This window comes from Vigna unguiculata, chromosome 6 (assembly GCF_004118075.2).
Source record: "Vigna unguiculata cultivar IT97K-499-35 chromosome 6, ASM411807v1, whole genome shotgun sequence".
Taxonomy (NCBI): Eukaryota; Viridiplantae; Streptophyta; class Magnoliopsida; order Fabales; family Fabaceae; genus Vigna; species Vigna unguiculata.
Genome location: NC_040284.1, coordinates 10,401,802 through 10,427,824, shown reverse-complemented (window position 1 = coordinate 10,427,824; position 26,023 = coordinate 10,401,802). Strand labels below are relative to the sequence as shown.

At 34.6% G+C, this 26,023-nt stretch overlaps 1 protein-coding gene across 1 annotated transcript; it reads left to right on the top strand.

Moving 5' to 3' along the window:
* Positions 1–1,949: 1,949 nt before the first annotated feature.
* Positions 1,950–19,994, top strand: LOC114188392. The gene is made up of 3 exons (XM_028076978.1): positions 1,950–2,224; positions 2,380–2,969; positions 19,831–19,994. Exons 1-3 carry the CDS (start codon positions 1,950–1,952, stop codon positions 19,992–19,994), a joined length of 1,029 nt encoding a protein of 342 aa, XP_027932779.1.
* Positions 19,995–26,023: the final 6,029 nt, after the last annotated feature.

Below are 26,023 nucleotides of genomic sequence, written 5' to 3'. Positions count from 1 at the left end.
ATTTATTTATTTTATTTTATTTAATATCCAGTTATGCACTGATCTTATTTATTTATTTTATTTTATTTAATCTCCAGTTATGCACTCATCCTATTTATATATTTTATTTTTTATTTATCTCCAGTTATGCACTGGTCCTATTTATTTATTTTATTTAATTTATCTCTAGTTACACAGTGGTCCTATTTATTTATTTTATTTTATTTATCTCTAGTTATGCACTTGTCTTGTTTATTTATTTTATTTAATTTATCTCCAGTTATGCACTGGTCATGTTTATTTATTTTATTTAATTTATCTCTAGTTATGCACTGATCCTGTTTATTTATTTTATTTAATCTTTAATTATGCACTGGTCCTATTTATTTATTTTATTTTATTTAATATCCAGCTAGGCACTGATCCTATTTATTTATTTTATTTAATTTATCTTCAGTTATGCATATGTCCTATTTATTTATTTTATTTATCTCCAGTTACGCACTGGTCCTATTTATTTATTTATTTTATTTTATTTATCTCTAGTTATGCACTGATCCTTTTTATTTATTTCAATTAATATATCTCCAGTTACGCATTGGTCCTGGTTAATTATATTTTTGTTATTATATTTATTTATAACGTTTTAATCCTTATCAAATTATTTATTTAATGTTCTTGCTTTAATTCTTATTTTATCTTTATTTTATAATTCAAAATATAAATAAATGTGAAGTGAAAGTAAATATTTTTTTATTCAGTGAGCTTGGATAGAAGAAAATTGCATGTACATTTTATCTTTGTTTTATATTGTTTGTGTATAGTTTATACAATGACATGAATTGATAGTTATCACATTTTATGACCTTTGAAAATATCCAAGAGTATGTCAGTTAAGTAAGAGTTAAATTTGGTTTTAATAAGTTGAGATTAAACCAGTTTCAAAGTGTTTGTATTTGGGAAGTCATGGTTTGGTACACTGCGGGATGAAAGGCAGGGACCATGGTGGGGTCTAAGGAAGTTTTACCAAGTAGGTGAATATCTGGATAGTTCAGAATAGCGCACTGGACTAGGATATTCATAGGCCAAACTTGGGACTATCCGATATATCTCTTTTGTGGGCCGATAAATGGCTAATATTCTCGAGAAAGAAATAATTATGATTGTACCAATGTTTTATGAGAAATCACTTCCCAAAGTAACTTTTGATGTTCAGATTTGATTATCAAAAGTGGAATATGGGTCCATATGTTTGGTAAAACAAAATAAAGTTTTGTGGTTGTAGGTCCAAATCTAGGCCCCCAATGTCTGTATTGTTTGTTGAGTTTATTAAGATTGATATTTAAGGCTTATAAAGACCTCACTCCTTTCATATTTTTTTTCATATGTACTTGTTACATGAGTAAAAGAGGAACCTGCTCAGTAAGAGTTGTTCGAGATATTATTGGTGGATCTTCTGAAGATTGACTCATGGATAATTTCTATTAATATCTTTAGGAGATATTAAAAATATAGATAATTTTCTATTCTGATATAGGACTCTTAATATTATACAAATATATATTTTTGTAATATTTCATGAACAATTACAGAGATGTAAACTATATATATATATATATATATATATATATATATATATATATATATATATATGTGATTATGGAGTTATGTTATTATTAATGTTCTCTCAAGGAAAATCTTATGGTAAAAAAAATTGATTCCATATCTTTTTATCAAATAATTATTATTTAATATAGTAGTCGGGGCGTCACATTTAGTGGTATCAGAGCAGTTCCTTCTGTCAAGACCTTGGGTATGGTGTCTTCCATATTTGTAGTCTCTACTAGTAAGTAGACTAATAAAAGTAAGTAATAACAACAATTAATACTTATAGTAAGGATAAGTTTTAAAAATAGTTAAGAAAAAATTCTAAAGAAAACTAAGGAAATTGTTCATTCTTTCAGGAAAAGATGGATAACGGACCAAACAGTACCAATGAATTATTGGAAAGAATGAAAATTGTCTTGGAAAATATGAGCCGAAAACAAAATGTTGAACCCATGGAAAATCAAGGATTAGAAACCTTTCACAGGAACAATCCAAAAAAAATTAAAGGAGGATTTAATCCTGAAGGTTCTCAATCATGGATAGCAGAAATTGAGAAAATTTTCATCGCAATGACGTGTGCGGATGAAAAGAGTGTCACATTTGCTACATTTATGCTCGTTGAAGAAGCTGAAAACTGGTGAAGATTTACAAAACAACAATTGGAGGATTAAGGGAGACAAATTACTTGGGAAGCTTTCAAACAAAAGTTTCTAGAAAAATATTTTCCAGAGGATCTTCGAAGGAGGAAAGAAGTTGAATTCCTTCATCTTCATCAAGGAATCATGTCTGTAGGACAATATGCAGCAAGTTTGACGAGTTGTCAAAGTTTTGTCCTTACTTTCATGATAGAGTTGATGAACGTTCGCCTTGTTCCATGTTTGAAAGTGGAATAAGACCTGATATTAAACAAGCAGTTGGTTATTTAGAGATTTCTTCCATTCCTACTCTTGTAAATCGTTGTAGGATTTATGAGGATGATACTAAACCAAGACAAACTCAGTGGAGGCAAGGAGGGCCTTTAAGGCACAAAAGAAATGATTTTAATGATAAGAAACCCTACCAACGTCCATCTCATGCTTCATGGAACTCTTCAGGACAAAAACATTCTTCTCTTGCCAATAATTCAGGCATAACCAACCCTATCAAATGTTTCCACTATGGAGGACCTCATATGCCAAGAAATTGCACCACAAGAACTATAACTTGCTTCAACTGTGGGAAATTGGGTCATTATCGCAATGAATGTAAAGAGTTAATTAAGGAGCAAGGAAGTGGGGGAAGCAACAACAGAGGAAATAATCAACTTGGAAGACCAAAGACAATTGGAAGAGTTTTCACGATGAATGGTATTGAAGCTGTTCGATCTGAAGATCCAATCCAAGGTAAATGCATCATAAATGGTCACCTCGTTAATGTACTATATGATTCTGGTGCTACTCATTCTTTCAAATCACATGAATGTGTCAAACATTTAAAGTTACCTGTCTTTTTATTGCCATATGACTTAACTGTATCTACTCCTACCAATGTTCCAGTCACCACTTCACTTGCATGCACAAATTGTCATATTTGTATCGGCAATAGAAATTTTTTTGTAAATCTTATATGTCTACCCTTGTCTCATTTGGATATTGTTCTTGGAATGGACTGGTTATCTTCCAACCATGTTCTCCTAAACTGTCACGATAAGACTTTAATTTTTGAATCACACAAAGGTGAAGTTTTTGACTCAAAAGAATTAAAAGAGAGTACTACCAATCACAATGAAATCCCAAAAGGATCTCAAGTATACATGATCTTAACTTCTTTAAAAGTCAAGGAAATTCCAAACATTAATAAATTTCCTGTTGTTTGTGAGTATCTTGATGTTTTCCCTAAGGATGTTTCTGGGTTACCTCCACAAAGAGAAATAGAATTCACTATAGACTTGGTACCAGGATCAATACTTGTGTCTATAGCCCCTTATAGGATGTCACCCCTAGAGTTAGCAGAGTTGAAAAAAAAAGAATAATTGTTGGATAAACAATTCATCAGACCTAGTGTTTCTCCCTAGGGTGCGCCAGTATTGTTAGTAAAGAAGAAGGATGGCACTATGAGGTTGTGTGTGGATTATCGTCAACTTAACAAAATCACCATTAAGAACAAATACCCTCTACCAAGGATTGATGATTTGATGGATCAATTGAGAGCAGTTGTGGTATATTACAAAATTGACTTAAAATTTGGCTATCATCAGATTCAAGTCAAGGCGGAAGATATTCAAAAGACAACATTTAGGACAAGATCCGGTCATTATGAGTACTTGGTAATGCCTTTTGGTGTGACCAATGCTCCTGCCATTTTCATGGATTATATGAACCATATTTTTCATGAATTTTTGGATAAATTTATGGTTGTTTTCATTGACGACATTTTAATTTATTCCAAAAATCATGAAGAACATGAGAGATATTTGAGGATTGTGTTACAAATTCTCAGAGAAAGACAATTGTATGGAAAATGGTCAAAGTGTGAATTTTGGTTGAAAGAAGTTCAATTTTTAGGACATGTGATATCACAAAATGGCATTGCAATTGACGCCTCAAAGGTTCAAGCGGTATTGCTTTGGGAACAACCAAAGAATATCATAGAAATACATAGTTTTTTAGGATTGGTAGGCTACTATAGACTTTTCTAAATTAACATTGCCTTTGACTAAGTTAACACGTAAGGGACAACCTTTCGAATGGAATGAAGCATGTGAGTTTAGTTTTCAAGAGTTGAAGAAAAAATTAACATCTACACCTGTTTTAATCCTTCCGGACCCTACAAAAAGTTTTGAGGTATATTATAATGCATGTGGACAAGGATTAGGTTGTGTGTTGATGCAAGAAAGAAAAGTTGTAGTTTATGCTTCACGACAACTCAAGCAACATGAACTTAATTATCCTACACATAATTTGGAATTAGTTGTAGTTGTGTTTGCATTGAAAAGATGGAGACATTACTTGTATGGAGCAAGGTTTGAAGTTTTCAGTGACCATAAAAGTTTTAAATACCTTTTTGATCAAAAGGAGTTAAACATGAGACAACGTAGATGGATGAAATTTCTTAAGGATTACGACTTTGAGCTGCAATATCACCCTGGGAAAGCAAATATGTTGACATGAGAAGCCAAGGTGGTTTGCTTCTTGAAGATTTGATGAAGATTGAATGAAGCTCTTTTGAACTATCTTGGAGCCATTACCATTGGAATGAAGTCTACATTGATGAAAGAAAGGAGATTTAATATCCATGGTGATCAAGGCTGGAACGTGTGCTTTCCATGTAGTTACATCATTTAGAAAGTGTATTTTAATTTTGTAATTCATGTTGTATACCTTATAGCATTAACTAGATGTTTTTGGTCTTTATTGTGTTTTTAATCTACTGAATGGTTTTTCAACAGGTTAAAATGTCTCTTTTAGTCTGTTGATGTAGTTTTTAATCGACTGATTTCACTTAAGTAAGTGAAATCAACCGATTGATTTAAAAATCAACCTGTTGAATTTCGTAACAGTTCGACTATAAAAGTTGTGATTTTTGAAAGAGAGGTAGGTTGATCATTTTAGAGCGCGATTTTGTTCTGGAAACTTGTGGAAACTCTCTCCTTCGTGATCATACAGTTTGCAGCAATGGAATATTGATTTTGGATCAATTCTTGGAGCTTTTGGCTTGGTTTGAAGCTTGGCGAAAGTGGTTTGTGGTAGGCTGGGTTGTGCTACCACTCAGGTTTGATCTTTCTCAAGCTTTGTGTGTGTGCCTGGTGGTTTTCCAGGTCTGTAAGAGGGTTCTTGCTGTGCTGGTGTGCTTCTTGTATGATTCAAGAGTCTTTTGTGGTGTTTTTGCATATTTTGGAAGTGTAAGGGTGGATACTTTGTAAAACTTTTGAAATAGTGCAAAGTCAAGCTCAGGTTGCCTTGACAAACTGGATGTAGCTCAGGTTTGAGTGAACCAGTATAAAAATCTCGTGGTGTCCTCTCTTCTCTAACCTTTCTCTCTTGCATTTTCATTTTAAAGTTTAAAGAACTTGTGCTTTAATCATCTTTTTCATGATCTTGCATGTTTTCATGACATTTGCAGCATTAAGCATGTTTGTATAATCACTTAGAACCTGTCTTGACCATTCTTGTGCATTCTTTTTGGTTTAAATATCAAATCTGTATTTCTACATTTTTCTCAGTATTTCAGTCGACTGTTTTCCTGTTTCAATCGATTGATTATATCATAACAGAATCTGTTTAGTAAAATCAATATGTCAACTCTGTTTTTGATCGACTGAAAGTATATTGTCCAGCACCTTTTGCATCCTAACTTGGTGATCTATTTGATTCAATTAAAGGTGGTTTTTAGCTTGCAAAGATAGCCTAAATTTTTAACTAGCCAATTCAACCCCCCCTTCTTGGCTTTTCAACCATTTCAAAACTAACAATTGGTATCTAGAGCTAGGTACTTGAAATTTGATCAAGTAAGGTCCTAAATCTATTTTGAACTACTTGAAATGGCTGAAAAACAAGTTACCATTTGGTGAAGGTGCCTCAATTCATAGACCCCCCATGTTTAGTGGCATTAATTATCAATTTTGGAAAATTAGGATGAAAATCTTTATTGAGTTAATAGATCAAGGGATATGGGATGCAATCATAAATGGACCATATACTCTTAAGCATATTGTTGATGATGTGCAAGTTAATAAGCATGGACTTAATGGACTGAGGAAGAAAGGAGGAGAGCTCAATATGATTGCAATGCAAAGAATATCCTCACTTCATTTGTCAACATGGACGAGTTTTTTCGTGTTTCACAATGCAAGAGTGCCAAGGAAATGTGGGAGGTTCTTGAAGTGACTCATGAAGGAACCAATGATGTTAAAAGAGCAAGAAAGCATTCCTTGATTCAAGAGTATGAGCTATTCAAGATGAAACAAGGAGAATCCATAACAGATGTGCAAAAGAGATTCACTCACATAGTCAACCATCTCATAGGTTTGGGTAAAGAATTTGACAAAGAAGAGTTAAACATTAAGGTGCTGAAATGTCTTGATAGATCTTGGCAACCAAAGGTCACAGCCATATCAGAAACAAGAGTTCTATCCACTTTGACTATAGCTTCATTGTTTGGTAAGCTTAGGGAGCATGAGATTGAGATGCAAAGGCTTAATGAGCTTGAGTTAAGTGAGAAAAAGGTTAAGAACATAGCCTTGAATACTAGCACCAAGAAGAATGAGGAACTCGAGGATGAGGTGGCTGAATCAAGTGAAAGTGAGAACTTGAGTCTCCTTGTCAAGAGTTTTGGTTAGTATCTCAAAAGAAAAGGTATAAAAGGTAATCCCAAGAGGTATACTTCCAAACACAATGACATATCAAAATTGAATGTCCAAATGCTAACAAAGGAAAGGAGAAGAGTGTTGATAGGAAAAAGGAGAAAAAGCCAAAGGAGAAACGTACATACATTGCATGGGAGGACAATGATGATTCAACTACAAGTAGCTCCTCACAAGATGAGAGTCAAGAAGCCAACTTGTGCCTTATGACTGGTTATGAGTGATCTTCCTCAAGCCAAGTAAGTTCTCTAGACATAAATGACTATAATCAATTGTTGCATGATTTTGAAGAATTGCATAATGAAGCAAACAAGATTTCTGCATTAAACAATCGGTTGAAAGACTTAAACAACCTGCTGGAAAACAGAGTTAGCCAACTGGAAAAAGAAACAGCTGATTTAAAAACTGATTTTGAGCATTTAGAAATGATTTACAGTAATTCAATCGACAGTTTTAGAAATCAACCGGCTGAAATACCCTGTGAAAACTGCATAGTTTTGAAAAATCAAGTAAAATACCTTATAAAGACCTGTGCAAGGTTCACAAGAGGGGAAGCAAACTTAGAGGTTGTTCTTGGTTCTCAAAACTGTGTTTGGAAAAGCTGGACTTGGTTACAATCCTTCTTTTCAAAAGAAAACCAAGAAGTTCTCTAGTTTCTTTTCAAAAAGTATGCCAAGTGACATGCCATTCATTTCATGCAACTACTGTATGCAAAAAGGTCATGTTATTAAGAACTATCATGCTAGAAAATATGATGTTCCTAAAGGGATTATGAAATGGATCCCAAAAGGATCTAGAAAGGCATAACCATGATGGACCCAACCTATCAAAGGGTACCAAGTAATCCAAATTCGTTTTGCAGGTCATAAAAGATGATAAGAAAGATTTGTGGTACCTTGATAGTGGCTGTTCGAGACATATGACAGGAGATAAGACCAAATTTGCAAAGTTAGAGTTGAAGGAGGAAGGGTTTGTAACCTATGGAGACAATAACAAAGGAAGAATCCTTGGAAATGGAGTCATAGGCAATGGGTCCTCTTTCAACATCAAGAATGTGCTTCTGGTAGAAGGACTCAAACACAATTTGATAAGTATAAGTCAACTAAGTGATAAAGGCTTTAAAGTCATGTTTGAACCAAATAGTTGTTTGATATATAATGCACATGGTAGTATTGTTTTGATAGGCAAAAGAGTCAATATCTACTTGACCTGTATCATGCATCATTTAGCATCCATTGTTTGCTTACAAAAGAGGATGATACTTGGTTATGGCATAAAAGACTTTGTCACATACACATGCAGCATTTCAATCGGCTGAATAGAAAACAGCTGGTTGAAGGACTACCAAAACTCAAATTTGAGAAGGATACAGTGTGTGAAGCATGTAAAAAAGGAAAACAGACCAAGGTCTCTTTTAAACCCAAAAATATTGTTTCAACTGAAAGTCCTTTAGAGATGCTTCACATAGATCTATTTGGTCTATCTCGAACCATGAGCCTCGGTGAAAATCTTTATGCATTAGTCATTGTTGATGATTTCTCTAGGTACACATGGACTTTGTTCTTAGCTGCCAAAAATGACACATTTCATGCCTTTAAAAGACTTGTCAAGATGCTTGAAAATGAAAACAGTTCCAAGATAGTGTCTATTCGAAGTGATCATGGTGGGGAATTCCAAAATGAAAAGTTTGAAAACTTTTGTGAATAGCATGGTATTAACCATAATTTTTCTGCACCAAGAACCCCACAACAAAATGGTGTTGTTGAAAGGAAAAACAGATCACTTGAGGAACTAGCTAGAACTATGTTGAATGAAAACTCACTACCTAAGTATTTTTTGGTTGATGCAATCAACACTGCTTGCTATGTTTTAAATAGAGTGTTGATTATGCCAATTTCGAAGAAAACCTCCTATGAGCTTTTTAAAGGGAGGAGGCCTGTTTTAAATCACCTAAAAGTATTTGGATGTAAGTGCTTCATCTTAAATAATGGCAAAGAAATTCTTGGCAAATTTGATGCAAAAAACGGATGAAGGTGTTTTTCTAGGCTATGCTACACAAAGTCATGCATATAGAGTCTATAATAAGAGATTGATGACTGTTGAAGAGTCTATGCATGTTGTATTTGATGAAACTAACCCAAAGTTGCAAGATCAAGTGTCAAAGAATGCAGATGAGGAAGATCTACTGCAGGAAATCAGTCAGCTGAAAAGGAAAAACAATCGACTGAAAAAGCTGCAAACAACAACTTGCCCAAGGATTGGATCCAGCCTAGAGGTTTATCAAAGGACAACATCATAGGTGATATCAACAGGGAGTATCTACTAGACGTGGGATTGTATTTTGTGAACATGTTGCTTTTGTATCTCAAATTAAACCTAAGAATGGTAATGATGCTTTCAATGATAGTAATTGGATTATTGCTATGCAAGATGAACTCAATCAATTCACAAGAAATGATGTGTGGTTTCTAGTGCCTAAAACTGATGATATGAATATAATTGGAACCAAATGGGTTTTTAGAAATAAAATGGATGAAGATGGTAATATAGTTAGAAACAAAGCTAGACTAGTTGCTAAAGGTTATAATCAAGAAGAAGGCATTGATTTTGATGAAACTTATGCACCTGTAGCTAGGCTAGAAGCTGTGAGATTACTCTTAGCATATGCTTGCATGTGTAACTTTAAATTGCATCAAATGGATGTGAAAAGTGCATTCTTGAATGGTTTCCTAAATGAAGAAGTGTATATTTCACAACCTCATGGGTTTAAGGATCATCTCTATCCTAACCATGTTTTCAAATTGAAAAAGGCCTTATATGGTTTGAAACAAGCACCAAGACAATGGTATGAAAGGCTAAGCAATTTTCTCTTATCAAAAGGTTATGTTAGAAGTGTAGTGGATAAAACACTGTTCATTAGAAAACATGGTAATGATGCTATACTTGTTCAAGTGTATGTTGATGATATCATCTTTGGTTCAAATAACAACACATTGTGTGAAGAATTTATTGTAGCTATGCAGGGTGAATTTGAGATGTCCATGATGGGTAAGCTTACCTACTTTCTAGGGCTGCAAGTCAAGCAACTCAAGCATGGAACATTTTTAAGTCAATCAAAATATTGTTTTGACTTGTTGAAAAAGTTCAAAATGGAGGATTGAAAGGAAGCTACCACTCCAATTGCAACAAATTGTCTTATGGATGTAGATGAGGCTGGCCAACCAGTGGATTCAACCAAATATAGAGGGTTGATTGGGTCTTTGCTCTATCTTACAGCAAGTAGGCCATATATTCAGTTTGGAGTATGCTTATGTGTTAGGTTTCAAGCAAATCCAAAAGAATCACACTTTAAGGCTGCAAAAAGGATTCTAAAGTACTTGAAAAGAACAACCAATGTTGGTTTATGGTATCCATGTGAGTCTAACATAATTCTTAGTGGCTTTTCAAATTCGAACTATGCAAGGTGCAAATTGGATAGGAAAAGCACAAGTGGTACTTGCCATTTGCTTGGATCAAGTATAATCTCATGGAATTGCAAAAAGCAAGCATGTGTGAAACTCTCCACAGCTAAAGCTGAATATATTGTTGTTGGACATGGCTATGCACAAATCATATGGTTGAAACATCAACTTTTGGACTATAGTGTAAGGTTAAGCAAGGTACCTTTGTATTGTGATAATACTAGTGCAATCAACTTAACCAAGAATCCAATACAACATTCTAAAACCAAGCATATAGAGATTAGGCATCATTTCATTCGTGATCATGTACAAAAGGGAGATTGTGAAATCAAATTTGTTAAAACTGAAAATCAATTGACGAATTTTTTTACAAAACCATTGGCTAGAGATAGGTTTAACAAGCTAAGAACTGAACTAGGTATATTAGACATTAAGAATGTGGTCTGATGTGTTAATCTTATGTATTCATGCATTGGTTTCATAAAAATCTGTTGTTGCATGCAAAAGTTGAAAACTATCATATTCAACCTGTTGATTTTGCATTTCAACGTGTTGATTTCACTTAAATTTGTTCCTATTTGCGAAAACATGATCTATCAACCTATTAATTCTATATTTGAACATGTTTATTCCACTTAAACTGTCATTGAATGCTGAAAAATTGATCTGGTATGATTTTTAATCTGTTGTGTTCACAATTCAGTATGTTGATTTCATTAAAACTGAATCTGGAAAAATGAAGTTAAATTTTACGATTTTCAATCGATTGATTTTCAAAATCAGTCAACTAATTTCACCTAACCAGATTCTGTTTTTAATCTCTGATGCTCTGATGCTGTTTTAGTCGACTGATTTTGTTTTTCAACGTGTTAATTTTACTTAACCTGTGCATTTACTCACGAATTGAATTGTTAAGCTGACTTAGTCAAAGAAAGCATCTTTTTGTCAGGTACTATCTGCTCTTAACTGCCCATTTTATTAGCCATGTGTTACTTTTACTGATTTGTTTGACCAAAAAGCATTCTAGTGTACAATTCCAATTTGCATGCAGCTTACATGATCTAAACTGATTGATTCACTCATAAAAACACATTAAAAACATCATGAATGCGTGAGAAACTGTTTTGGACTTCATTAAACTGATTTGGGTAACCTAAAACAAATTAATTAGAAAAATCTGCACAATTTAATCAACTGTTTCTAAAAATCAGTTGGTTCAATTATAAATATTGCACTTGTATTGCTGCATTTGCATCATACATCTCTTAGAAACAGTCACACCAACACTCATCATGCCTCGTCGTTCCCAAAGGGCTATCCAATCTGATGATGAGCACTCCACTCCTCCTACCCCAAGGTCTCCAAATCATGAAAGCCATGGAAGAATTGAAGCATGGTTTGAGGATCATGAGGACAACATTCAAGTGTTCCTCATTGAGATGAATAGGAAGCAGATCAACATTTCTAAGGTGCTGAGGTTCTCATGGCTAAGGGCCGGAGACTTTGAGAGTCTATTCCAACAACTAAAGCATTAAAAGTTGAAGTCCTTCCTTGAACTTTCAGGGAAAATCTAGCAAGACTTGGTGAAAGTGTTTTTCACCAACTTGGAGTTCAAAAATGATGTCCTGTTGTCCAGCATCAAGGGTGTTCAAATGGATATCAATAAGATAGCTTGGAAAGATGTGGTTGGACTCAAATCAAGGGGTGTGCAAGTTAGGAAAGGTGAAACTGGGGCTGTTCCAGAATTCAACAAGATGCAATACTATGGCCAATGCTTGAGGAATCCTGCTGCTGAAATCAAACACTTCCATGTTGGTGGTCTCAAGGTGGATCAAAGGCTTCTTGCTATAATAGTCACAAAAATCATAGTTCCACGTGGTAGTAACCATTCAACATTGAATGAGGGAGATTTGATACTCATGTACTACATTCAAAACAACATCCAAGTGGATTGGATCCCTGTGTTTCATGATCACATGCTCAAAGCCAAGAGGCTCACGAATTTTAGGCTGCCATATGTGGTTTTGGTGTCTAAATTCATTGAATACTTTGGCATTGATGTAGAGGATGAGCTAGAAGAGTCAACTGGACTGTTCAACCATACCTCCAACCAAAATCTGCACAAAATGGTCTTTCTCAAGGTGGAAAATGGATGGACAACTGTTGGAGCTGTTGTTGGTGGTGCACATGACCATGAAGTTGATCCAAGTGGTGCAAATCAAGAGGAAGAACCAATTGTTGGACCTATGGACTTGATTCCCTACAACCCTCCTAAGGATAGAGGCCTTATGTACTCACATTTTGAGAGGATGGTGCTGAACCAACTGCATGAGCTCACTGTGCCAAACATGAACATCACAACTATTGCAATGAGAGGTTCAATGCATTAGATAGCCAAATTCATGATATCCATGATATGCTCCACTCATTGCAAACTAGAAATGATCCTCAGGATGATTGATCGTGGTGGTTGTTTAGGATCATGCATTGCATCCTTGTGTTTGTGATTTTTCAGTTTGAGTTATGTCTGTTTCAGTTGGTTGTTTTTATTTTCAATCAGCTGATTATATCAACTTTATGATTTTTCTTGTCTGTTTCAGTTTGTGCTTGTTGTATTATGTTCAAATATTAATGAAAGGATATGCAATTCTTGTTACGTTTATGCATTTGTTCTATTTGATGAATGCAAAGAGGGAGAAAAATTGGAAAATTGGAAACCACTTTTAATAATCACATTGAACTAAGCATTAAAATTGGAATCAATAATCAAATCTGTATTTGAACCCATATTATTGATAGGGGGAGCATGATCACATTTGTATACTTGCTAGCTTGTGTGTATTGCTGATGTAAATGTCTTTCAGGTTCACAAGCTTCAAGCTAAGGTATCACTTCATCAATTGGTATCCAACAAATTGAAGCATTTTGCAATGCAAGATAGAAGAAGATAGATGGAAGAAGATAGAGGTTGGCTTCATCAAATCAAGGGGAGATTGTTGACATGAGAAGCCAATGTGGTTTGCTTCTTAAAGATTTGATGAAGATTGAATGAAGCTCTTTTGAACTATCTTGGAGACATTACCATTGGAATGAAGCCTACATCGATGAAAGAAAGGAGATTTGATGATATCCATGGTGATCAAGGTTGGAACGTCTGCTCTCCATGTAGTTACATCATTTAGAAAGTGTATTTTAATTTTGTAATTCATGTTATAGACCTTATAATATTAATTAGATGTTTTTGGTCTTTATTGTGTTTTTAATCTATTGAATGGTTTTTCAACAGGTTAAAATGTCTCTTTTAGTCTGTTGAATGGTTTTTCAACAGATTGAATGTCTTTTTTAGTCTGTTGGCTACAGTAGTCTTAAACTACAACAAATTCAATCAGTTGATTTAGTTTTTAATCGACTGATTTCACTTAAGTCAAGTGAAATCAACTGATTGATTTGAAAATCAACCTATTGAATTTCGTAACAGTTTGACTATAAAAGCTGTGATTTTCGAAAGAGAGGTAGGTTGATCATTTTAGAGCGCGATTTTGTTCTAGAAACTCTCTCCTTCGTGATCATATAGTTTGCAGCAGTAGAATATTGATCTTGGATTAATTCTTGGAGCTTTTGGCTTGGTTTGAAGCTTGGAGAAAGTGGTTTGTGGTAGGCTGGGTTATGCTACCACTCATGTTTGATCTTTCTCAAGCTTTGTGTGTGTGCCTGGTGGTTTTCCAGATCTGCAAGAGGGTTCTTGCTGTGCTGGTGTGATTCTTGTCTGATTAAAGAGTCTTTTATGGTGTTTTTGCATATTTTGGAAGTGTAAGCGTGGATACTTTGTAAAACTTTTGAAATAGTGCAAAGTCAAGCTCAGGTTGCCTTGACAAACTAGATGTAGCTCAGGTTTGAGTGAACCAGTATAAAAATCTCGTGGTGTCCTCTCTTCTCTAACCTTTCTCTCTTGCATTTTCATTTTAAAGTTTAAAGAACTTGTGCTTTAATCATCTTTTTTATGATCTTGCATGTTTTCATGAAATTTGCAGCATTAAGCATGTTTGTATAATCACTTAGAACCTATCTTGACCATTCTTGTGCATTGTTTCTGGTTTAAATATCAAATCTGCATTTCTGCATTTTTCTCCGTATTTTAGTCGACTATTTTCCTGTTTCAATCGATTGATTATATCATAACAGAATCTATTTAGTAAAATAAATCTGTTAACTCTTTTTTTGATCGACTGAAAGTATACTGTCCATCACCTTTTGCATCCTAACTTGGTGATCTATTTGATTCAATTAATGGTGGTTTTTAGCTTGCAAAGATAGCCTAAATTTTTAACTAGCCAATTGAACCCCCCCTTTTTGGCTTTTCAACCATTTCAAAACTAACAAAATGTTGTTGCCGATGCTTTGAGTCGAAAGTCTATACATGCATCCATGATGATGGTGAAGGAATTGGATCTTATAGAATCATTTAAAGACTTGAACTTAGCTGTAAAACTTAGACCCAATAGCATATGCTTAGGAATGTTAAAAATATCAAGTGAATTCTTAGAAGAAATAAAGAGAGCTCAAGAAAGAGATCAATTTTTGCAAGAAAAGTTAATAGCAAAAGTTGAAGGAAAGGAATTTGAATTCCACAAGGATTCAAATGGAATCATCAAGTTTAGAGATAGAATTTGCATACCTGCAAAAGAAGAGTTCAGGAAGCTGATAATGGAGAAAGCTCATAAGAGTAGCTTATGTATTCATCGGGGTGCTACAAAGATGTATAAAGACTTGAAGAAAATGTTTTGGTGGTCTGGGATGAAGAAAGCAGTGGTGGAGTTCGTCGCACGTTATCTAGTATGTCAGAAAAAAAGTTGAACTTAGAAAGCCTTATGGGGAACTACAACCCTTAGATGTCCCAGAATGGAAATGGGAAAGCATATCCATGGATTTTGTGGCAGGTTTACCAAAGACTGTGTCAGGTCATGATGCAATTTGGGTCATTGTGGATACATTAACAAAATTTGCTCACTTTCTACCTATTAACATTAGATTTTCTTTAGAAAAGTTAGCTCATTTGTACATAAAAGAAATTATCAAGCTACATGGAGTACTTCTAGTATAATTTCTGATAGAGACCCTCGTTTCACATCTAGATTTTGGGATAGCTTACAAAAAGCCTTGGGAACAAAAGTTAGGCTCAGTTAAGCTTATCACCCTCAAACTGATGGATAGTCGGAAAGGATTATCCAATCTTTAGAAGACTTGTTGAGAGCTTGTGTTTTAGAACAAACAGAAAGTTGGGATCAATTTCTACCACATATAGAATTCACTTATAACAACAAATTCCACTCAAGCATAGGAATGGCTTCATATGAGGCTCTATATAGGAGAAGGTGTAGAACCTCATTGTGTTGGTATGAAAATGGAAATTCCTTAGTTTTGGGTCTAGAGGTAATTCAACAAGCAACTGAGAAGATTAAAATGATCAGGGAAAAGATGAAAATTTCTCAAGATAGGCATAAAAGTTACTATGACAAACGAAGGAAACCCCTTGAGTTTGAAGAAGGAGATCATGTTTTCTTGAAAGTTAAACATGTAACTGGGGTTGGTAAAGCTCTCAAATCTAGAAAACTTACACCTAAATTCATAGGTCCTTATCAAATCCTTAAAATAATTGGTTCTATCGCATACCAAATTGCTTTACCTCCAAACCTTTCGAAACTTCACAATGTTTTTCATGTGTCTCAACTTCGTAAATATATTCATGACCCTTTTCATGTGATAGAACCTGATATAGTACAAATACGAGAAAACCTTACCTATGATGTGCTTCCTGTAAGAATTGGAGATCGAAGGATTAAACAACTTCGGGGAAAGGACATACTTTTGGTAAAGGTATTGTGGAATCAACAAGATGAAGGTGTTAAAACTTGGGAATTAGAAAGTAATATGAGAGAGATGTATCCCAATCTTATTGAAAATAACAATAAGAACATAACTAATATATATATATATATATATATATATATATATATATATATATATATATATAAGGTAAAAATTTTAATCAAATAGGTATGTGTAAAAAAAATATAGAATTTTCTAAAAGAGATAAAAAAATATAGAAAAGAAAAAAAAAGAAGAAGAGAAGAGAAGATGAGAAGAAAAGAGAAAAAGAAAAGGAAAAAAAAAGAAAGAAGATAAGATGAAGAGATAAGGATTATCTCTTCATTAATGTAGGTAATGATTATTTTGAAAGAAAAATAAAAATAGCACATGCATGGCTTATGGCTTGCTATATATATATATATATATATATATATATATATATATATATATATATATATATATATATATAGTGATAGAAAGTTTAGAGAATAGATTCAAAGAGATCCTAGTCCTCTTCCAATATTATTAGTGTGCCCTTCAATCAGTAAGGTAAGGGGGAGTGAGGTTAAGCTCTTTTTATATTAATCTTGATAAACTCATGGTTTTATATTAATCTTTTATTTATTTTGACTTATATATTATTCTATTTACTTTCATTTAACTTATTTTCATTTATTATCCTCTTATTTTTATTTTATTTAATCTCCAATTATGCACATGGTTCGGTTTATTTATTTTATTTAATCTTCAGTTATGCATTGGTCCTATTTATTTATTTTATTTTATTTAATCTCCAATTATGCACTCATCCTATTTATTTTATTTTATTTTATTTAATCTCCAATTATGCACTCATCCTATTTATTTATTTATTTTTAATTTATCTCCAGTTATGCACTCGTCCTATTTATTTATTTTATTTTATTTAACTTCAGTTACGCACTGGTCCTATTTATTTATTTTATTTTACTTGTCTCCAGTTATGCACTCGTCTTGTTTATTTATTTTATTTAATTTATCTCCAGTTTTGCACTGGTCTTGTTTGTTTATTTTATTTTATTTATCTCCAATAATGCACTAATCCTTGTTATTTATTTTATTTAATCTTCAGTTATGCACAAGTCCTATTTATTTATTTTATTTTATTTAATATCTAGTTAGACACTGATCCTATTTATTTATTTTATTTTATTTATCTCTATTTATGCACTGGTTCTATTTATTTATTTTATTTTATTTATCTCCAGTAATGCACTGATCCTATTTATTTATTTTATTTTATTTATCTCCATATATGCATTGGTCTTGTTTATTGATTTTATTTAATTTATCTCAAGTTTTACACTGGTCCTGTTGATTTATTTTATTTAATTTATCTCCAATTATGAACTGGTCCTGTTTATTTATTTTATTTAATCTCCACTTATGCACTGGTCCTGTTTATTTATTTAATTTAATTTATCTCTAATTATGCACTGATCCTATTTATTTATTTAATTTTATTTATCTCCAGTTATGTACTGGTCCTATTTATTTATTTTATTTTATTTATCTCTAGCTACGCACTAGTCCTATTTATTTATTTTATTGTATTTATCTTCAGTTATGCACTGGTCATTTTTATTTATTTAAATTAATATATCTCCAGTTACGCATTGGTCCTGTTTCATTATATTTTTATTATTATATTTATTTACAACGCTCTAATCCTTATCTAATTATTTATTTAAAGTTCTTGCTTTGATTCTTATTTTATCATTATTGTATAATTAAAAAAATAAATAAGTGTGAAGTGAAAGTAAATATTATTTTATTTAGTGAGCTTGGATAGAAGAAAATTGCATGTACATTTTTAACATTGTTTTATATTCTTTGTGTATAGTTTATACAATGACATGAATTGATAGTTTTCACATTTTATGACCTTTGAAAATATCCAAGAGTATGTCAGTTAAGTAAGAGTTAAGTTTGGTTTCAATAAGTTGAGATTAAACCAGTGTCAAAGTGTTTGTATTTGGGAAGTCACAGTTTGGTACACTGCGGGATGAAAGGCAAGGACCATGGTGGGGTCTAAGGAAGTTTTACCAAGTAGGTGCATATCTGGATAGTTCATAATAGCGCACTAGACTAGGATATTCATAGGCCAAACTTGGGAATATCCGATACGTGCTTGGCATCACCAAGGTTAGGTACTGAGTATATGTCTCGTTTGTGGGCCGATAAATGGCTAATATTCTCGAGAAAGAAATAATTATGATTGTACCAATGTTTTATGAGAAATAGTCAACTACCTAATCACTTTCCAAAGTAACTTTTGATGTCCAGATTGGATCATCAAAAGTGGAATATGGATCCATATGTCTAGTAAAACAAGATCAAGTTTTGCGGTTGTAGGTCCAAATCTAGGCCCCAATGTCTTTATTGTTTGTTGAGTTTATTAAGATTGATATTTAAGGCTTATAAAGACCTCACTCCTTTCATACTTTTCTTTCATATGTACCTGTTGCATGAGCAGAAGAAGAACCTGCTCAGTGAGAGTTGTTCGGGATATTATTGGTGGATCTTTTGAAGATTTACTCATGGATAATTTCTATTAATATCTTTAGGAGATATTAAAAATATAGATAATCTTTTATTCTGATGTAGGAAATAATAATTATTTAATATAGTAGTCAGGGAGTCACAAGAAGCAAGCGAACTTTGTCAAGAACTGGAAGGATCGCAACATTATCAATCCAAAATACATTGATACGGGCTTCTTCCACGACAATGGGTTGTAGTTCTAAGAGCAATTAGCCTATCAAAGCTTGGAAATTTTTTTGCAACTTCGAGGTATCTATTATCCTGATCTTCTTAAAGTCTTTTATGCAAATGCTAGAGAGGAAAATGGTATTGTGGTATCTTGGGTAAAAGGGGTAAACATAACCCTAGATCAATCTGTATGGACAACGATTGCGGGTTTTCAATTAGGAGGATAAAAGTCCTATGTTGGTTCTCAAAATCTACGAAAAATGGAGATTTACAAATCATTTTTGCATCATCCTACAAAAGCAAAGAAATGTAATCTGTACAAAGCTGGTGGAATGAAGAGAGACGATCGTGTTATGGCATTCATCATTGGGTAGATTTTAGCCCCAAGGGTTGGTAATCGTGGGGAACTCTTAACTGAAGACATATTTCTACTGCATGCTTTAAACTCTAGAGTCAAAATGAACTGGTATGCCCTTATGTTTGATACCATCCTCAACTCCACAAAACTACCCATGTATCCCATGCCTTATGCATTATTCTTGTCCAAGGTGTTTGAGTTCTACAATATTGACTTAGCTAATAAAATCTTTGTTACGCTAACTCACACCAATATCATAGAACTCAATGCCCTTCATCACATGGGCCTTATCTTTACTGATAATGGGTGGATATTCAAGGATGAACCCCATACACCACCACTCTCCACTGACCAATCCACACAATCTGACATCCAATAGTCTCTTGTTGCTCTCACAATTTCAATTCAACATCTGGATGCCAAGGTCACGAAACTGCTAAAGTATCATCATATTACTGATAAAGACGATGGTCTTGGTGAAAATGCTGCCAAATCTGCCTCTAATACCAATGAAGACGACTCAACTACTGAAGAAGAAGATCACACTATGGCCAATGCTACTGATAATGCTGCTGATGCTGCGACTGATGACAAAAACTATTCCACTGCATATGACATGTCTGACTAAAGCAAACTTTTGTTGTTGCTTACTCACTTTTGGCCTTTACTGGGTTATTTCCTTTCTCTGTACATATATCTGATAGGTCTTACCAATTTAAGTTCCTTAATCTCACTTAGTATAGGTTGTGCTGTCTTAGTCTTGTTTTGTTTGGTATGTCCCTGTTTTGATTATGTCCAAAAAGGGGGAGAACTTGACAATTGTTGAAAATTGATTTGAATTAACCTGCTTATATCTGAATTAACTTGATATGCATTATAACTTGGTATGGATTGTACTGTGAAAATTTCTGACATGATATACTGGTAACTGAAATCAATTAATCTGATGTATATCTCGCCAATGTTATCTTATTTTGTCGATCATTAAAAAAGGGGGAGATTATTGCTATTAAGTGTGTGTGTGTGTGTGTGTGTGATGTTTTTAAGTTTTTGATGATGTCCATAATAACATGACAATGATTGGAATCAGAACAAGACATAAATATATGTATGTGATTGATGAGTTCAAATTTTTGCCCTCATTTAATGTTTAAATTTGAGTATTTAATAGAATTTTACTGCTTAAGGATTGATTTAATTAGGATTTGTGATTATTGGATTTATTGAGTACGTAAGTTAAAAATGGCATAAAAATTGATTTTAGTTGCATAAAATATTATTGGATATTCTAACGTTTGTTAATGCAGTTGGAATTTAATTTGGGTAATTAAAAGTGTGAATTTGAAATATTCAAAGTTATAAAATAAGTCCAAAACCAAAAAATTCTGGAAAGAAATAATTCAGGACCTAATTGCACCTCCAGTTTTTATGTTACACACTCCTCTCTTAAGTGGACCACCTAAAACATGTTCTGCACTCCTAGTTTCTACTAAGTTGCACCCCTCTTACCACTTAAACCCATCTCAACCAAATTATGCCATGTGGCAATCCCCACCTTTCAAATTAGGCCAACCATATGCTGACACATTCCATTATCCTTGCAAACACATATGCACCAATTAGAGAGTGACACCTCATCATCTTCAACCCTCTTCCAACGTAAACCCTAGCCTCCATCAGGGTCATCGCTGGCCACTATGGAACCACTATCACCACTACGAGACCATAATTTTTCTCGCACCGGAAGCCACAACACATTCCCATCACGTCGCGCCTTTAGCCAACGCGAGCAGCGACCATGAAAACGCGAGAACCACCATCGTAGCAGCCACCATGACCTTTAGAAGTGGCACCTGTTCGAACTTCCAATGCAGAGCTTCATTCACACATCACTTTCTGCATCTCTTCCACGAACCACATAGCCAGAAAATGCACCAGAGCGGAACCATGATCAACATTCATCTCCATAGCTGCATAGCGCACCAACGCCACCACCGTCAGCGAAACAACAGCCATTACAGCCACAATAGATCTACGCGAATCTCTATCAACCTTGGACCAACAACTGCATCTTTTCGCTTGGATCAGATCTGCATCTTCTTCATCGTGATAACACTCATGGTAGTGGAAGCACTACCAACATCAGAACCATAAGCAGTACCTTCATTACCAATATAGAATGCGAGACCAACGTCCTTGTGGATTTCGAACTACCAACATTGTTTACCCTCCACGAATCTCGATGCGAGAATGAAACAGGAACACCATAAAGCACCTACAGCGTTCAATCTGGATTGTAGCAGCACCGTTATGGCAGCCTCCACGTTCACGGTGCCATTGTTCGTTCACGAACCTGCTGCAAAAACCCTAACGCAGCAGCAACCATGATGGAAGAGAAACCCTAGTTTGGAGAGAGAAAGCACTCTGTCACGTGTCAATTTCTCATAAAGCAGTCAACTTGTCAAACAGGTCAAATGGTCAATGGAGCAGTCAACTCTGGTCAAATTCTGGTCAATATTGCAAAAATGGTTAAACAAGAGGGGCAAAATTGGAAATTGGACAGAAATTAAGTTGCTAATTAATTAAATAAAGATAAAAGATTTCAGCAACCGAACAGATAAAGTCCAAGTCCAATCGAAGCCTATATAAAGAGATCCAAGGGAGCAGAAGGAGGACACTTAGCAACCCTCTAGTTTTGGCAGATATCGTCATCCACCACATCTCTCAGTCTTCCTTTCCTTTTATTTTTCTTTCCTTCATCATATTATCATGTATTCCATCTAACCCATGGAGGGCTAAGCTTCAAGGGTTAGTTCCACTGTAATTTCTTTGTTCTTTTGATTATTGTTGAGATTTATTTTCATCCATGTCTTTTGGTTCTTAATTTAGTAAAAGTAATGATTTTTACATTGTAGCAAGTTAGCATGATGTAAAATCTACATAACATAACAATCGTATGAGTCCAAGGGTTTTTAAATTTTAATTGAGAAGTTACTTTGATTAATTTTAGAAACTTTCATATGATTGAATGAGTTTTTGCTAATAATTGAGAAGTTACTTTGATTACAGATAAAAACTTAGATTAGAATTAATCAAGAATTTACTTTGATTGATTAACTTTTTACGAGATATAAGGGGTAAAAGAATATACATGATTAAGACTAGTAATGTTTAATTGAGATGTTACTTTGGTTAAATTTACTAGGATTAATTTACAAAGTTCTTGCTTTTATTTGAGAAGTTACTTTGGTTAAAAGTGAGAACAAATTAATTAAGAAGTTACATTGATTAATTTGAAATCTTCAACAAGAAATCAATAACAATAATCTTTAGAAAACCAATGATAAATCCTATTTTGAAAGAGTAGTGAAATTGACCTATTTACTATTACTGTGTTTACAATATTTTATTTGTGTGTCATTTATTCTTTGCATATCAAAACTTTAACATCTCAACCGAATATTATGGATTTAAATAATAAAATAAAGAAAATAATAAATATGTTGCATTTAATTAAACATCATTTCCCAAAAGCGCGGGAAATTTGAAACTTTATTTCGTAAGAACAATAATTAAAATCCAAAACAAGTATTCATCCATTATAAAATGAAAGTCTGATAACATAAATGTTTACAACTGATTTAAAATCATAAAATATATAAAACTCCCAAGCTATCCCCGCTCCAAAGCTAAGCCTCACCAGAACCACCTGCATCAACATCATCTGCTCACGTGTACTGCGTACAAGATCATCTGCATCAACATCATCTGCTCATGTGTACTGCGTACAAGATCATCGCCAAACACAAGGAGATAGGGTGAGCTTAACAGAATAAACATATAATTATAATTATATACTTATATAAAACACTTATATATAATTCATGCAATCACACCAAATGAAATCCCTCCTTCGATTCCATATCCCCTGGCCACAACTAGGTTATTCGTGTTCAACATCTTCTAGTGAGTACCTCAAGATGACTTGTTGCCATACCTATCGGTCACAACCGATAGAGCACGTGTGGGAAATCATTGCTACGGATCATACACCGCAACGCCAGATGGAGTTCCCAAATACGAACATAGTTCGCAACGTCCCAAAACTACCAAACTCGTCAGTTAACTACTAAGGAGGGCAATCTAGCCGGACCCATCCGTACTTGCCACAACCAGCACACTCACACTGGCAACACTCGCCAACCTGAGCTCAACTCAAGGGTTCCTCATGTTCATCTGCCATCCCGAGCTCAACTCGAGGGATGCCATTCCGTGCTCAACTCGAGGAATGCCACGTGCTTAACCCCTATCCCGAGCTCAACTCAAGGGATACATTCCAAGCTCAACTTAAGGAACACCAGCAAGCCAACCTTTAAAGCATCCTAAAAGCTTTGTAGATCACGCATGCAGAATTAGCAACCAAAGACTGTTGCACCAAAATCACCTGGCGGGGGACACGTACCGCCATGCGCAGCCACTTCTAGACCGCCTGCCGGGGGACACGTACCGTCAGGCGCCAAGCGCCCAAAACCCACTGACCTTACAGATTCTGCCTGACGCTACCCTCCTTATCGCCAAGCGCCACGCTGATCCAGAGTCCACTATTCTGTAGACACTACATGGCGGGACCACCCTCACTGCCAGGCGCTACCCACACCAGAATCCCACTGTTTCGTGGCTATCGCCTGGCGGCCAAACACCACCACCAGGCGCCATATCAGTAACACTACTTTTTCTAGTTTTTCACACTTTTAGCCAAGTTCCACTACTTTAGTCGTGTGCCTTCACGCCTACAAATTGTGGAATGCTCTTAAACATATATGTGTACCCTTAGACAATAACCACCATCAGTTACGATTTACAAAAATAAGATATCCTTCACTTCCCCTTTTGGTTCACCAACCTAAGTGTATCCATGTGAGCTTGTTTAAGTCCAACCTTTCCAAGACTCAACATGCCACTATATTCTCCTATCCTTTATGTTTTGTTAATTACCCAATTATTAACTAACCCTGAATCACATTCCATATGACGTCCCAATCACACCTTAACAATGGTTTACACCCCATTTCCCACAAGGGTCAATCTACCTTACTTTATCATCCTAATATTTCAGTCTACCTACCCACCAGAACCAACTCTGATTCAATAAGACAGGAAACTCATTATTAAATTGCTCAAACTTGTCTAATACAATCATAACTTAGGATCTTTATATAACTTCATCTTACTCATTGTCTACACTTCCATACTCATTTAGCATATCAAAAATTCGCTTTTAAGACTCAATTTACTCGTGCTAAACATTCTAATCTCTCTTGTGCATTAAACACACATATGCCATTGTTCTAACATGGCGCCTGGCAACAAAATGGGTGCCGCCAGGCGGTTCCAGCTATTCTAGGGACCCAAACCTCTCCCCACCCATGCGAACCTTGTACAATCCCAACGATTCTAAATTCACTTGATTTCTTTGACTCAATATACTATACCTACATATTTAGGTTCAAGGTTCACTCTAAAGCTCCCGTAATATAAATTCCATTCATTTTTCCCACTTAAATTAGTACCACTATAAAATTCCCAAATCATCAACACATAAATAATGTTCGTACGATTTTCGTCCAATTTAACCATCCATCACATGCAATTCGACTATGTGTGACGCCTAACCACTCACACCCCATAAGGACTTCCATTTTCCCCAATCAACGCCATCCCAGAACACGTAAAAATATCAAAATCGGGTGAACAAGTTAGCCTCGCCTGGCGATTGTTCATCACCGCTAGGCACTTCATTAGGGAAACCCAAAAACTAGGTTACGAGCTTGCATCGCTTGGCGATTCGCAACCTGCCGCCAGGTGGTTCATATCAGGAACTGATGAAGGATTAACTTGTTTCCTTTTAAGATTATTGAGTATGGGGTGAGTTGATTAAGAAAGCTAAGTGAAATCCCCACTGGACATTAAGATAGCAAGCTATCTAGATGTGAAGGTTCCTTTCACAAAGCTCAAGAGAAGAAGATGATGGATTGATTCAAACAAAAATGAAATGGAAAACACATAAATCATAAAAAACCAAGAACAATTAAAGATGAGTGGATGTGTGCCGCCACTTGCTATGCAAGATAAGGCTTAAAAGTATTCACTCCCTATGGAGGAAACTCTCACAAATTGTTAAGACACAAGAGTGTTTTTAATTCAAAATGTTCAACCCTTTAACATGTCTAGGAGCACCCCTTATATAGAAGAGTTTAGGGGTCTCTAAGCAAATAAAAGATACCTAAGGATGTCTCTACAAAAACCTAACCCTAGCTTCTAGAAACTAGGTCAAATAAGGTTACAAAAATGAGAGACAAAAGAGCCAACTATGGTGTGTGCAAGGTTAATTTCATTCTAGCACAAAAGGAGACAAATAATGTTTCTCACATGTCTCCAAAAAGTGGCCAAAGTGTGCTAAAAACAAAGGAGACCAAAGGTACATAGGTACACTTGTTTTATGCCTTTTACTTTATGCTTTATGCCTTTGCTTTACTCTCTCATCCACATCATTTATGCTCCCCAATCACCATGCGCCACCTAGCATTGCTTTCTTACTCCTAATTAACCTACAAAGCAAATAAACTTAGATTAGCATGTTGGCTTAAGTCAAGTCAA

Bases quoted from the DNA above. Each gene is read 5' to 3' on its own strand.
- LOC114188392 (XM_028076978.1), top strand. From the start codon at position 1,950: ATGGATAACGGACCAAACAGTACCAATGAATTATTGGAAAGAATGAAA. The intron at 2,225-2,379 runs GTGAAGATTTAC...TCATGTCTGTAG, and splicing joins GTTGAAGAAGCTGAAAACTG to GACAATATGCAGCAAGTTTG. The intron at 2,970-19,830 runs GTAAATGCATCA...TTACTGATAAAG, and splicing joins ATCTGAAGATCCAATCCAAG to ACGATGGTCTTGGTGAAAAT.